At 39.5% G+C, this 15847-nt stretch overlaps 1 protein-coding gene across 1 annotated transcript in view; it reads left to right on the forward strand.

Annotated features, from left to right (window-relative positions):
* Positions 1 to 10505, forward strand: part of LOC124863352 (zinc finger protein 385C-like) — a 210300-nt gene extending 199795 nt beyond the window's left edge. The window contains exons 7-11 of the mRNA XM_047357699.1: positions 247 to 633; positions 786 to 973; positions 3284 to 3382; positions 3870 to 3959; positions 6188 to 10505. Of these exons, the coding sequence (XP_047213655.1) occupies positions 247 to 633; positions 786 to 973; positions 3284 to 3382; positions 3870 to 3959; positions 6188 to 6415 (992 nt within the window). The 3' untranslated portion in view covers positions 6416 to 10505. The remainder of the gene's footprint in view (positions 1 to 246; positions 634 to 785; positions 974 to 3283; positions 3383 to 3869; positions 3960 to 6187) is intronic.
* The last annotated feature ends 5342 nt before the right edge of the window (positions 10506 to 15847 follow it).

Here is a 15847-nt window from a genome sequence, read left to right on the forward strand (position 1 = left end):
ACCATGAGGGAGACTTCATAGAATACCTGCAGCACCTAGAAACATATAAAAGAATTCCTTTGTGCTGAATGCTTAAAACAGCAAACACTAAAAGGGTTACACGCTATGAAATGTAACCTGACTAATAGCTTTAAGTTAAGCACACCAGCCACTAGAAGTGAAAAGTGACAGTACTTACAAAAATAGTCCTATTCTGAACTTACACTTTGCCAATTTTTTCACATTTTCTTTTCTATTTCTGTACAGGTCTCCAGTTTGATGTGGAACCATCCATCCTGGAGGGAAAACTGGAAGAGAGTCCCAGGAGCTCTGTCATGCTGACACCAGTGTCCGAGGTTTCCTCTGTGGAGCTGGTCACGCTTTCCTCTCCTCAGATTTCACCTTCCTCGCAGCTCACAGAGACAGCGTCGGATATCAGCACCCCAGAGGGTGCCGAGGTCACAGAGGCCACTGAGACCTCCGTAGCTATATGTCTGACCAGCAAGTCAGGTAGCGTTGCAGACCCATCCATCACAACTGGGGAGCCATGCATGGATGACAACAAAGACCCCAAGAAGAGCAAGGTTCACCTACACTGTCCCGTCTGTAAAGTCACAGTCAACTCCACCTCCCAAATGGAAGCGCATAATAGTGGTACAATCACAATGTGACCCTGATTTGTGCACTTTTCACCTGAAAAACACCAATGTTTCAAAAAAGCCACTTACATTTGTTGTTGAAATGTCTTGTAAAGAAGGGCTTTAGATAACCAAGAACCTGTCAAATCTCTGCTCTTTGTCTACCAGGTACTAAGCACAAATTGATGCTGGAAGGTCACAGCGTTCTGCCGCGGCGTAGGGGCAAAGTAGTGGCAGCTCGAGCTGGCTGCAAGAGCAAGCGACTAGGGAGCAAAAGCAGCATCGGGGTGCCTAGCAAGAACTTCCAGTGTGAAGTGTGTGAGATCTTTGTGAATTCTGAAACCCAACTTAGCCAGGTAAATTCAATATGTACATTATGATTTATATATGTTTATACCATAGCACATTATATTTTTAAAAATGGGGAGAAAATGTGTTGGATAAGAGCTAAACATTATAACACAGGCATAACTTTATGACCATTGATAGGTGAAATAAATACCACTGAGCGGGAAATTCACAAAGCAGTGTAATCTCCTCCAATTTGCCTCAAATATATGCAGGAGCAAACCTGCCAGTTAAGTCCAGGGAAGAACAATTTGCGCCTCTTTTTGCATCTGGTCACAGTTTCTTTCTCTTCAAGTGCAACCAGAACCAGCAGAACTAATGAAAAGAATTAATAAATATAGAAAAATATTTTATTGATTTTTTTTTTTATTATTATCAAGACCCCCGAACCCAGGACCATCTCATTGCAGGGCAACAGTGCTGCACACTGTGTCACCGTGCAGCCCTAAATAGGGTAAATATTTACAGAATTGTCAGTCAGACACTGACATATCTTGCATGAATGGTGTCCTGGGTGAGCTCCTCCTTCTTTTGCTCCAAACTCCACTACAGTGCAACGGCCAACAGAGCCTAATCTCCCTATTCTCCCCATCAAGCAAGGGGCACCTACTCAACACAGGGGCTACCACCTCCCTATGCATAAAAGCAATATAAAACTTGTTGAGAGTGTAAATGACAGATAAATATTGTTTTTCTTTTTCTAATATGATCTTTGGACCACCACATTTAGTTTCAGAATTAGAAGCACTAAATAAACTCAGGTTTGCAAACTTGTTACACCCACAAATATTGCATTTATTGCACCTCTTAGTGGGTGGGAAAGTTATGCAGCAGGTGAATTTGTTTTCTCCAAGTAGTGTTAGAAGCAGAAAACATAAATATTGAAGCAAATCTGACAAGGGCTAAACTTTGACAGTAAAACCACTCAGTTAGTGCTTCCCCCAAACCGTAGCTCTTGTGGAGTCTTCCTAGCCTGCAGTGGTCAGTATGTATCCAAAATGGTCCAAAGAAGGAACAAATATAAACTATGACACTGGCTGTCTAATCTGCCTGAGATTTGAAAGCTCTCCCATTTAGTCGGATACAGCAGATTCTCCATAGACTGAGTCTACTGGACTCAGGGCTCCATTGGTAGCATAAGGGACCATTCACCATTAGGCAGATAGTCTTAGTAAAATGCCTTATGGGTGTTTTTTCGCATTGATTAATAAGAAATAGAAAGTTATTGGTCATAAATAAATGACAGAACCTTTTAAAACCAGGAAAAATAGAAATTGGATGGTAGCAGAAAAAAAAATCGACTGAAATATCTGAAACTCTGAACTTCCAAGCTTTCTTTTATGTTGTGAAAGGTATACTGAAGGCATATGAGGGACTTGGAGGAGGTCCTACAGATTTGTCAAAGCGTACCAAGCGAGAGTGCTGCTAACCTGATATGAGTTTGTACAAAACGCCATAGAAGTGATTTTGACTCTGCTGGGAAATGCACTCCAGGCCCAAAATGCCTGACAGTGAAGAAAACATTCCCCACAATTTCCTCAGCTCTGCTCCATGGAGGATTGATATGGCTGAAGCATTGGTCAGAAAACAAAACCGCTTGCAAAACGTTATAATTTGCAATGAACACCAGTAGCTTAATATTGTTTGTTTAGCTTCACATCGCATTCACCTCTAATCTTCTGCATTAAAGATGATGTTCGGTTAGCAAAAAATATGAATGATGGAATTTCAAAGACTGTGTTTAATCCGAAAGATAATTTTATCTTTGATGCAAGTAATGTGAAGAGCTTTTTTAGTAGCTCATGCACACGAATAAAAGCCATTAAGAGCACATTTAAGCTGCTATTTTTTATCACTGAGCAGAAATCATCAAAATACTCAGTGATTAGGCATTTATTTGCCACTTATTGCAAGCTACTGTGCCATATGTGTTACTCGGGGAGTAATTTCTCTCCTTTTGATGTTGACTTAATACTATTTCTGTGAGTCATGAGACTGTCTACACTGGAGTGGAATGTGGAAAAAAAAAATAGAGAATGTGCTGGCATGTGTTAGAGCACCCAGTCTGCTTTAACCCTAAATGCATTCCACCAGTCTTTTATAAACACCCTCCCTCCCAGGACGACAAAAGCCTGTAGGTACTGAAGCCAGCAAAGCAGTGCAAGGCAGCTTCAAAAAAGTAATGCAGTGGGATTTCTGTGCACCTCAGTCATACCCAGTTTGTATTTCTTTTTCAGCCGACAACATTTGAGGTTGTTCCGCTGTGGTACAAACGATGCTTGTGAGCTAGCTAATGGTATTTCTGCTGGTCTCTGCAGCACATGAACAGCAGAAGGCACAAGGATCGGCTGGCCGGAAAACCGCCCAAACCCAAATTTACCCCCCACAGCAAAAGCCAGCCGAGCTCCAGCTTAGTGGTAAGTCTCAGCCCGAAGACAGGGACAAACAAAAACACGGTCACGCAAATATGCATGCATCCCCAAACACACTCATGGAAGACAATCAAGACATAATTTTTTTTCTTTACAGCAGATATGCTTTAATGTGGTGTATACATTTGCCAGAACTGGATCATTTTAGTTACACTCTCAAAGCTAATTGTGTTTTCACAACAACTCTTCATTACATACAGGAAAAACATAGAATTACATGGCTTTTAAAGGTCTCTACAGTGTATCATTTTGTGACAGCATGCCTGAGTCTCTAATGTCAGAGAGGTTAAACACACTCTTACAGTGAGTCCTCTACCCTTGAGACAAGTCTAAATTAGTCCTGCTCTCCTCACAATCCAGCTCTGGCAACAGCAGCCTGAATCAGCTCTCCAAATTAATCACTTTTCTACTCCTGTCATATATACACCTCCACCACTTCTTCTCCTCCTCCTCCTCCTCCTTCATCCTACAGAACGTGAGATGGAGTGGCTATGCTGGTGTGGCTGTGTCTGCCATGAAGAAAGCGTTCACCCAGTGCAACCTCGCCTCTCTCTCCTCGCAGGTCAGTGGCAGGAAAGGCTGAGACTGCGGTTGGATTAGGGGGCGTGAGCTTGTGCTGGCTCAGCTCTAGGTGTGCCTATGTGCACGGGACTAATCAAAGAAAACACTTTTACATTAAAGGGGTGGCTCTGATCTTTTTTTTTTTAATACTGTGGACAGTAGAGGTCAAGTTTACCTCTCTACCTCTGTTTAAGCTTTATTGCCAGCACGGTAGAACCTAGCATGTGGTACAAATACCATATGCTAGGAACTACTGTTCCTGAGGTCCGTTTTTAGCAAAACTTCCTCTATGATTTAGCAGGAGACAGATTTGTAAAGCAGTTTACATCTCAGTATTTTACAAAGCCATTCGTGCTCTTTGATTTATTTTTACATTTTCTCACAGTTCAGCCACAAACTTAACAGATTTTTAGTGATGTTTTCAAAGTGAAGAGAAAATGAAACATGATTTTTAAAGTTGTTGAATATAAAACTTGAAAAGTGCAGAGAGCATTTACGCCCAACCTTCTTTACTTTAATACCTCCAAATAAAATCCTAAACAATCGACTGCCTGGGTCAGCCTGGGTCAGCAAGAAAGCTGTGGAGAAGTATAAAGCAGGTTTTGGTTGTCATTGTTCATCACCTGGAAATTAAAAGAGTTTGACAATTCAAGCAGGACATAGCCGTCCACCTAAACTGACAGGCAAGGTAGGACTGCATTATTCAGAGAAGTAGCGGAAAGGCCCAGAATAACTTTGGAGGGAACTGCAAAGACCCACAGTGGCAAGAACAACACCTATTGTTGAAGGAAAGCCATAAGACGTCTCTTGGAGTTTGCCATAAGCCGTTTAGTGGAGACAAGTAAGATGTGGGAAACAGGTACTATGGCCAAATGAGACCATAATTAAACTTTTTAGCTTACATGTGTGCACAAACAGCATGCACAACGTAAAATATTTTGGTAGCAGCTATTTTAAACAGTATACTTAGTAAAAATATATAACACAAAAGACCTGCAACTGTAGTTACAGTAAAAAGTGGTTTTACAAAGCATTGATTCAGTTGGGCCAATATAAAGCATGTCACAGTGTTCAGATTTGATTTAAATTTAAATTTGTAAAATATGTTTAAAAACATTTGTCATTTCTCTTCCACACACAATTTTCTGCTACTTTGCGTTAGCCTGAAATCCCAATAAAATCTGTTCTGTGGTTATTATTGACCAAAAAGCGAAAAAGCTCAAGGCGTGTGACTACATTTGCAACTCACTGTTTTTTTAAGGCTTCCATTGTGATTCGTTCTTTGTGAACAGCATTTCAACCATGTAGGCTCACTGATATTGGTGTTAGCAGCAGTGATCAACATAAAACTGTGATCAGTTTTATTTTGTAGCTTTCCTATATTTTGCCGTTTAGTTTTGCACTGGGAGCTCTCTGCCCTTCCATTTGCATATGCAGGAACCCTGTGGCAGCAGAAGCAGCAGCAAACACCCCTAGGGTACAGAACAGAGCAGACGTCTACAACAACTGACATGACACTGATTATGTTGGACACAGTGTAAAAAGGAGGAATGGATGAGGAGCCTCCAGAGGAGGCTCCAAAGGTAACAGCTTAAATATGCAGCTCTCAATGAGATTTACAGGTCGAACCAGGGGAGCTGCTGACATGAGCCTAAACTAATGCTAATGCACAATTAGCATCAACTTGTGGTTATGAGAGGTTTTTATGTTGACAGACATCCATCCTGGAAATAAAAGGTTGTCTTTTAAGCACTTTATGGATTTTATTTTTATAGTTTTTCCCTTATTTTTTACAAAAAATCTATATAGAAAAAAACTTCTAAGCTTTCAACAATAGAATAATCAGGGTAATTTCTTTGCCTGAGAGAGTAAATCATTTTATAGTAAAAGATCACAATTATCCTTTTAATAACTGAGAGCTTCAGGGCTATGTACTTTCTTCAACTTAATGATAACTGTCTCCATGTCATTCTCCTAGTCTATTATTGTCTATAATGTTTATGCAAGTTTGGACACCTGTGGGTAAATTATTATTTCACTTTTTCTTCATGTGGAAAGATGTAAATATAATTTGCTCAGAGGTTTTTTGCATTTTCCTTCACTGCAGCTGAGTGTCTGAATGATGGGCCAATGTTTTTGAGAAACATGTTTGCCCAATCACTGTTGTGTTCTGTCCTCCTTGTGTTCTTCTCTTGCTTCTTACCAATCCCCCATTCCTGTCTTCTCCAGACCAAACTGGCTTTGCAGAAACAGCTGACCAAGAGTTTGACAACTGGCTTCCTGCCCAGCCCCCTCACCCCACCAACTCTGTGCACAGTGGCGAACCCGCTGGCTCTGCGCCACCCGCTGGGCACCACCACATTCATCCACACCCCGTTTCTGGGCCCTGCACTGTTTCGGCCTGCCCCTGGGCCGCTGCGGCCCTCACACACACCCATCATCTTCTCCCCCTACTAAGGACTTAACCGACCTCCCAGTTAAGCTTTAGCCCTGTCTCTTTACCAAATCCAAGGCCCTCGTTTTAGTGTGACCACACAACAAAGGTCACATCCAAACTATGCAGCCCATCTATCTTAAAATAGGAAGAGTGCACAATTTCCAATTTATCACCAGGCCTGATGGCCTGAGAGCTCTTCTCATCATAAAGGCCAAGATCCCCCATCATGCCTTCTTTCTGCTCCTTTTATGGTGACCTTAGGAGCAGCACAGGCCTCCAGACAGTGACTGGCAAAATGAGGCCGCTTTTATAGCCATTTCATGGGTCGACATGGTTTAAATTATGAATATTATTGTGTAATTTATTAGAAAACATAAATAGATAAATCTAGATGTATGTTTAGTGTGGTTGCCACAAAATAAGGTCCCTTTACTTGATGCTCTTATAAAACCTTTTTATCTTATATGTTTGGTCGTTGTAGGTCCTTAAACCAGCTGAAGCAAAGCCATGTGTGTATGGCTGCAGAGGCCAGTCTCACTTATCAGTGTTTTCAGCTGACAGACTTAAGCAATGCTGTTGCATGGTGTTGTGGATATGGTAAAAAACCATACCACATCTTAGCTTAAAGGTAGAGTTCAGAATTGTATTGTTACATTTTGTTAAAAGGTTAAAAGGAGTTAACGTCTTACCTGCAGTAGATAACACTCTTAAGCTGCAATCACACTGTTTTCTATCTCACCGTTTAGGCAGGCATATTGAAAACCGTGTTTATATGAGTGTAAACGGGACATAATTAAGGTGATTTTGCAGAACATTATGTCCTGTCATGTCTTTGAAGTACATGTGTCACTTTTGTTGCCCTTTTGCTTTGAATAGTGCATGTGTCTTGTAACAGTGTGATAGTGTAATATAGTCCTCTGCTACATCAGGATGGTGTACGTGTTTTCATACCAAAGACTCAGCTGATCTGGGAATGACATTTCAATGCTCTACCACTACCAGGGGATCAGATAGTTTTTTGCCAAATTAATCAAAGAGTAGGTCATTCCTTCAGTTTCAGTTCCTCAGACAAAGCATTTTCATAGGTATTATTCAGTAATATTTGAGTAGTAGTTGTGTAAAATACTGTAGAAGCGGGACACATGTACAATATACATGGCATGCGAGAGCTGCAGAGCTCATGCTATAGAATATTTCCACATGTCCAAAAAACTCTGTGGCAGCCTGGTGTGACACAGAGTGTCAAATACGTAGGAAGATGACACTGGAGCTCTATTCACCTAAGGCAGCATTTTTCTATGCTATGAAATGCAAGGCAGATATGCAGTAGTGTGACAAAGGTATTACTGCATTTATTTAGTATAAATTTAGATTAGTTGGTCCCAAGATGAAGCTAGCATATAGCCTAAGGGAAGTCAACGGGGACTTCTACCATCTGAAAACAACTGCAACCACACAAAATGTCACAGCAGTTTACACAAAATAAATGTTATCAACACTTTGGTCAGTTATTTATACAGAAGGTGGTGATTATTAACACAGGAAACAGATGTGTGTTGTTTGCATGCGTGGCTTCTCTCAAGGTGTTCCAGCCTCCTCTAACATTTCAAATACATGAATGTTAGAATAATTGCTCTCTAGATTGCCCCTAGGAGTGTGTAGATATATGGTTGTTTGCCTGTGTGACTCTGTGAAGCATGTGAAGAACCAGCACCCCACGACCCTGCAAGATAAGTAGATATCGGCAGGCGATGGATGGACGGAGTTGTTTTAGGAAGGTATAAAGTAGGTCCTGGCCCCTCTCAGACTACCCATTAACATTAGACTCTGAAATTAACTAATCTAGATTTAAACTAAATAAGGAAGCCAAGAAATATTTTACTGAAGGTAAGATATTAGCTGCCTATCAACCTTTTAACAGAAACTCACCTCATAAATTCCAAATAATAACTTTAAAGCTTCTCAAGGACAAAAGCAACACCTCACTGTAGGTCTATAACTATATATTGTCAGTGTTAAAATGCAAAAAAACTGCATCAACAATATTTGTTTCTTTCTTTTCAAGTAAGAGCCACACGCCCTTCACCCACATTTTTAACTACACCCAGGATTAAGCAGTCATTAAGATCCAAAAAAGGTCAACTTGTCAACTAGCCTTTCTTTCAGTTTCCAAATCTGCCCTTTGGAATCTAAATTCTTGCTTCAGAGTATTTCTCATGCAGTGCTTGGGGTTATGCTCTTCCTAAGGTAGCAGCATGAAAATATTTTTTGCAGCTATAGATGTCTTATCCTGCAAAATTCCCTTTCGTTTCACTCCCTTCCTCACTTCTTTTCCTTTCACCTCACTGCCATCACCTTGATGTTATCCCTGATTTTCTTCTGCTGTGATCTTAGTTTGAGCCGATGAGGAGCAAGGAAATGACTCACACAATCAAAGCACATAATGAGAACACAATGGATAACTTGAAGAGTTGATAGGATTTCAGTGTTTAATTTGATGACAGCGTGTGGGAAGGCTGCTCAGCCACATTGTGATTGACATCCCGGTGCAGTGTCTGAGAGTAGCATGTGGGGGGGATACAAAGCACAGTGCCATGGCAACCACATTAAAAAGCACCTTAAAGCTGGTTTGCTTACGAAAGCAATGAAAATTGTGTTGATGTTCTCTTTTTAATTTGTAGGTGTATGTTTTATAAAGTTAAGAGAATTTTGCTTTGAAAAAAACCAATCAAGTGAGAATGATCACATTATGGTTTATCTGTAATGGTGTCTCACATTTAAAGCAATACATTCATTATGTTTATGTCTTTGGTGTCAATGACTTTATCTATTCTCTGCTGTAAACTCCTGAAACAATGTATTGTGTACCCCACCACAGCCAAGGCCAACTCTGGTTTGTTAGTGAAGAGTCATCTGAAATAATAAGCTGCGATGCTTGATGCTCATGGCTGGTCTCCACATGAGAATGGAAGAGGGGGGGAGCCTTTAAGCGCCATATGACACTGCCCCTTTACTTTTCAGTGGAGCAATAGGATCTCTAAGACTTCCACTGAGCAAAAAAATTGTTACGTCAGAGACGAGTGATGTGGAATGTCACATATGCAGCGTCGACTTGTCATTGTGCTGTTTGTGCTCGTGTGCCGGCTCCCATGCAGGATATCTGCTGACATTCTCCCTTTTCCTTATGCCGAAAACAAACTCCTGGCTGGGTCTCAAAAAGAACTTGGAGCGCATGTGTCATCCTCCCTTCAACATTCGTACTGAATCATGTTCTCTTAAATTACAAGAACCTATGCATTTGTGCAATGTGTGTACATGTGTTTGACGCAGCAGTGCCACCTGTCATAAATAACCTGTAACTGCCATTCAGTGCTTGTGCTTTAAGGAAAACCATTTCATACAATGTGCATTTGTGTTCTAAGGACTCCCAAGCCTTTCTAGGTTAGTAAAGCCGCCAGGTCTTCTCGCCATAATGATGTGATGGTTCTCTCCAGTCGCACTTCTCAGTGAACCAGCCAGCCTTTAATCTTCACTGTTTGTTTCTTTCTATTGCTCAGTGGGAAATTTGACCTAGATGACCAATTTTCTTAAATAAAATAATCCAGAAGAACCAGATTATATGTAGAAATAGATTAATTATAGATATTTTATCAGAGTTATTGTTATCTGTATTATAACTATTATAGAAGAAAGTAGATTGTTATTGTTCAATCTCTGTATGAAAACAGGGGTAGACTTTATTTTTTTTTCTTTATTTACATGGTTTTATCAACATGTTTTTTAACGTACAACAGAAAATATTTAAAATAAAAAGATTTGAGTGAGCTTTTTTTTTCCACCATGCTGGCAGTTACTGAAAAAAAAACACATAAGAATTTAAGGCCTTTTATAGACAATATCCTGAAGTTGCATTAAGTAGGCCTTCTCAGGGGTGACAGGTTGAGCAGACGTTAACATGACCATCCATTCAGGATATCCCTCCATAGCTCCAGAGAGGAGGAAACACTGTACACATGGATGAAATGATGAGAGATATGATGAGCAAATATAGTTCTGTAAATTATAAGTAAAGTGGGATGGATTTGGGGAAATAAAGCTTTTTCAAACTTGTGAAACGTGTCTATAATTATTCTGAAATAATCTAATGTACGTGTATCTGTGTTTCTGTCATGGACAATCAGCCCCCACATGAAGATTTGTATGTTTTGTGCTCTCCTTAGGTAAACTTCCCAGCTGAGATGTATTTACACACTCCTTCAAATTGTGCAAACAGGTAGGTGGAAAGCAACAAGGAGACTCCTATAGTATGCCCCAAGCAGTTCGACTCCAGTAGTCACGATTGCCTTCACACTGAAATACATTTTTTTCAAATTCTGAAGACCGTATGGGGGTCATAATCTGATTTAAAGTGGGCCAAATGGGCAAAAGGTGACAACACATAATATTTTCAACTTTTTAAGGATGTTTTAGTAAGGTAAATAACAGTTTTTAACTTCAACATACTAACTGGCATTGAACATGAAAAGAGTGAATTGATATATGAAGCCTACCTAGGTTTGCTTCTTTCTCTGATAGGTTTGCATTCTCACACCAGGCACAAATGTGGCAACCTACAGCCTTCAATATCCAGGCTTTTCCTGGCACCGCAAGTGAGCGTGGCAGAGGTTTTCGACAGATATGCAATGCACCCAGTAAATGGAAAATACTGAGCCCACCAATGCTACTGTTGCATTGGATGAGTGGTAGAATAATACACCTGAGAGGATGATTAGTTTTTTTTACAAAACTTCAACATCTAATCTTATAAGCCTCCAGATTATTATTTACATACGTTGGACAAAAACTGCATTGGGTCCTCGCGGACTGTGGAATAAAAGCTAAACTGAACACCTGTGTGTTTTTATCAAATAGGATAAACTGGGATGTTTTATAGGCCAGACTTGTTAATTAGTTAAATTGGTGTTTTGTTCATTTCCAAAATGTAACAGTTTGTTTAAAACAGAGTTTCATTACTTCCCAGCCAACATTTCTTAATTAAACAGTTGACAAGCCACATTCACTCCAGTTCCCCACTGTGGTGCCAATCAAAGGAAACCCTTTGGATCTTTAACATTTAAAGCCAGTGATATGACAGAAGAACATATTGACTTGGCAAATGTCAGACACAGGTGAATTCTCTGCACTGGTTCATGAGTATATTGTACTATCAAGATATTGTGCAAAGAGGAGGGATACTTTTGAACCATTGTACCATACAACCACAAGCTCCACATGGTGGATATCTAGAGACCAAACTTTTTGCTCCTTCTTTGCAAAATAGCTCAGGCACAGTCATATTGGATGCAGAACATCTATGTACATCAGTTTTCAAATTTCTTGCCACAGATTCACAATTGATTTTAGACTTGGATCTTAACCATTCTGAAACGTATATGATTTGATCCAAACTTTTCCATTGTATCTCTGCCTGTATGTTTAGCTTAGTCCTGCTAGAAGTTGAACCTCCACCACAGTCTCCAGTCTTTTGGAGCTTCTAGGCTTTCAACCAGAACCATCATTAATTTAATGCAATTTCTTCCCATTAACTCTGACCAGCTTCCGTTGGTGAAAAAAGGCACTCCCACAGCATGATCCTGCCACCACACAGTAGTGAACGTGTGTTCAGAGTGATGTGGATCAAAGTAAAGGGGCACATGCACTTTTTCTATTTTTATTTCCAAAATGAATTACCACTATGTATAATCTTTTGTTGACATCATCATTTCCAATTATTTTGTATTGATCTATCACATTAAATCCTAATAAATTACACTGACGTGACGTCAAATGGTTCTACAGTTTTTAATACTTTTGCAATACTTTTGCAAGGAACTGTCAGATTATCTTACAATGATTAACAGTGACTTTGTGTTTTCAGGACAAATGATCCATCTCAAATGTTCAGGATTAGGTTGACAACTATTACCAATATTACGGCTCAAACGTATAGATAATAAGGTAGCCTTGCTGTCTAGACTGAAAGTGTTCACTGTTGTGGGGATTTGCCTCTGTGACTGATAAAGCTGGGCCAGTGCAGAAGCTTTGGGGGTTAAAGTCAGCTTTTTTTTTCTACATACACAAAATGTGGATCCTCAGCCTTTTATCCAGACACATGCTGTTGCTGCAGAGTATTTCAGACTGCGACACAAGTACACTGCCTTTTTGAACCGTGAATGTGACTAGCAACTAGAAATTAATCTTTTTGTTTGTGCTGTCAAACAGTGGAAGAAGATCCATAAATCATGCAGGCGAGTGACAAATCTGTCCTTACCACTGTGTTTTTTAACAAATGGTGTTGTGAATCTTTTTTCTTTCTTTATCTGAGTTAGCAGAGTCTTTATAACCATTCTCAGAAAACAACATGACCAGGAAAACATGACAACTCACAAGCCTCTCTTTGTACTGTTATTGTCCAAATGCAATGATTTAGTCATTGAACCATTTTAAGTGAAGCAACGTAGGTGCAGAGGCTCGCTTCTTCTCATTAAAAAGAACATGAGTGAAACAAGCGCTGGGATGCTCTAGGGAAACTAAAGTGAGTGTGCATGATGTAATTTCAGAAATGTTCCACTTGAGGTTTTCTCATTATTGTGCATTAATCTCTCAACATGCCCCATGTGGATCTATCAGATAATTTCCTCTGATGAAATGTCTATAATTTTGTCTACCATAATTTTTCCTGAGCTAATTTATCAGATCAGTTTATTTATGGGGCCAGACTAACACTAAGTGCATGTTTCAGTGCTCTGTTGAAACCTCATATTAGCAAGCACATACAGCAGCATTTTCAATAGTTACTGAATAACGAACACAGCAGGACCATCATTTTCTGAAAGTATTGAAAAGTTTTTCCCTCATGCATGTTGCAGATTTGCATTTTATTACTCAAGTCAAAAGTTTTAATGTTTTAGGTTCTGCTTAATGACACAATTCCTTTCAGCACAAACACAGCACATGTGTACCTTAGTTAGACACAAAGCATACCAATAAATATCAGCTAAAAATATTTTTTTAATATCTACAGAGGCATTACAATAAGAAAACCTTGTTTTGAAATATCTTGTTTTGCCATTTTAGTTGTAGAACAAGGTTCTATAGAAGGTAGACGTTTGATTAACATTTATTTTAAATGCATAATTACTTTTATTTTGAAGAACATTAATTGTAAGATCAGCATGTATGCTTTAAAAATTCATACAGTACACAGCTATCCAGTAAGTAATAGTTTTAATACCTTGTTATCGTTGCACTTGAAAACTCGATTTTGTTGTCGTTTCTATGTTGTTGCAATTCCTCGCTAAGACCACTAGAGGGCAGTGAATACTTGTTTTTACGACGTTCACATCAGACTTTGCAGAATAATTGTAATGTATATTACATTTTCATCAGTTGTTTCTCTATTCTGTTGTTAATGATATATTAATGCGTTTAGACCTTTATAAATACACATACAGCATACCTACTAATCATTTTTACCAAAAGGCCAACATTGACCCGGAGTCCACGACTGTAGGAAGAAAACACTGGCTCCAGTTAAAATTCTAGTTGTTCAGTATGAAACTAGTGGCTGTAGCACAGTGCTAGATCATTTAAGATCAGTGTGCCTCCTGAAAAGCATCTGTGCGACTATACTAGCACACTGATTTCAAAACATCACAAGAGGCACGGAGAACAAACATCCGTAGCAGAGTGGATAGTTTTGAGGAATTTCCAGCCTGGCATGTTGTTTGAACAAGATGGATATGGTTAGTAGGATTTCCTCATGTTAAGCCAGTTTTGCACACAGCTTATGCTAAAGGAGACCATTTAATGTTACATGTATATTATTATTGTACAGATAAGTATCATGGTTTTTATTGTTGGCAACATTTTCTTTAACCAAGTGGTAACATCAGCTTTATTGAAGGTGTTCTATGGCACACAGTCATCCACCAAATACGCACTCAGTCCCTCCATCCACTGGATCTACCCGCTTGACCTTGCAGGGTCTCAGAGGGAGCTGGTGCCTATCTCCAGCATTCATTGGGTGAGAGACAGGGTGGACAGGTTGTCAGTCCAACACAGCGGCGCTCAGGACAGACAACCATGAGAACACACATTTATACCTAAAGGCCATTCAGAGAGACCAGTTAAGTACAAGGGGAGGAAACCACTCCACCCATGGATGCATGGGAAGATTATGAAAACTCCATGTAGAATGAGACCAAGCCATGATTCGAACCAAGGACCCTCTTTCTGCAAAGAAACAAGTGTTACCAACTGTGCCGTTGTGCAGCCAATTCATTTATATAGTCTCATTTCACAATAAATGTCATCTGAAGGCACTTTACAAGACACAGCTCCGATTTAAGTAAGCAATATATGATCAATTCAATCCAATCGCACAGACATATTCAATTTTAATTCCATGCATTCTAATTTGATCCTAGTTATAAAACAATGCAGTCACATTCCGTCAATCAGTATAAGGTTTTCTAAGGATGCCCAGCCGATTGCGTTGATTGGTTAACTTTGTAGTGCTTTAGACCCTCATCAATGCATGACGAACACTCTGAACTCTAAAGCTACAGTAAACAAGACAGCAGGGCTTCAGTGTCCATGAACCTTCTGCAAAAAACTGAAGGTCACCTTCCACATATGTTGTCAGCATGTGATGATAAAGAGGGAGAAAAGTGTTGCATTTAATCAGACAAAGAAGCCTTGCACTACTTGAGTGTTACTATAAAAAAAAATGCTTTAAAGCCCTACTATAACACAAGTGTAGGCAAAAATATTTACTTTTGCAGATTAATTAACATTTCATAAACTTCAGTGTTTTGTGTTTCATGTCACAACAGCAAATGTCAATGTATTTATAGGGATTTTATGGGATACCCCAACAGAAAGTAGTCCACAACTAGGAAGAAGAAGAAAGTGGATGCACAGTTTTCCATTTTATTTTTGACAAATAAAAATATGAAAAGGGGCCACGCATTAGTATTCAGGCCCTTCATACTCTGATACCCCTAAAATAAATTCCAGTGTAACAAGCACCCTCAGAAGCTGCCAAATAAGTAAATTGGGTCTGTAAAATTTCAGCCATTCTGCAAAGGCCTCAGATATTAGTTAGACAACATTAGTGAACAAACAGATCATAACGGTGAGAAAAAAGGTCCATGGTAACTCTGGAGTAGCAGCAAATATCTTAAGCTCAGGTGGGAGGGTCTGTTAACAGGACAGCATTATTTTTGTATTTGTATTTTTTATAAATCTGGCTTTATAGATAAGTCGCACAAAGGCCATTTTTAAAAGAAAACGATAAGAAATCTGGTTTACAGTTTGCCACAAGTCATCTTGGGGACACAACAAATATATGGAAGAAAGTGCTCTGGCCAGATGAGACCAAAACTGAACTATTTCTACCTACATGCAAA

The sequence above is a fragment of the Girardinichthys multiradiatus genome, chromosome X, assembly GCF_021462225.1.
Source record: "Girardinichthys multiradiatus isolate DD_20200921_A chromosome X, DD_fGirMul_XY1, whole genome shotgun sequence".
NCBI classification, from domain to species: Eukaryota; Metazoa; Chordata; class Actinopteri; order Cyprinodontiformes; family Goodeidae; genus Girardinichthys; species Girardinichthys multiradiatus.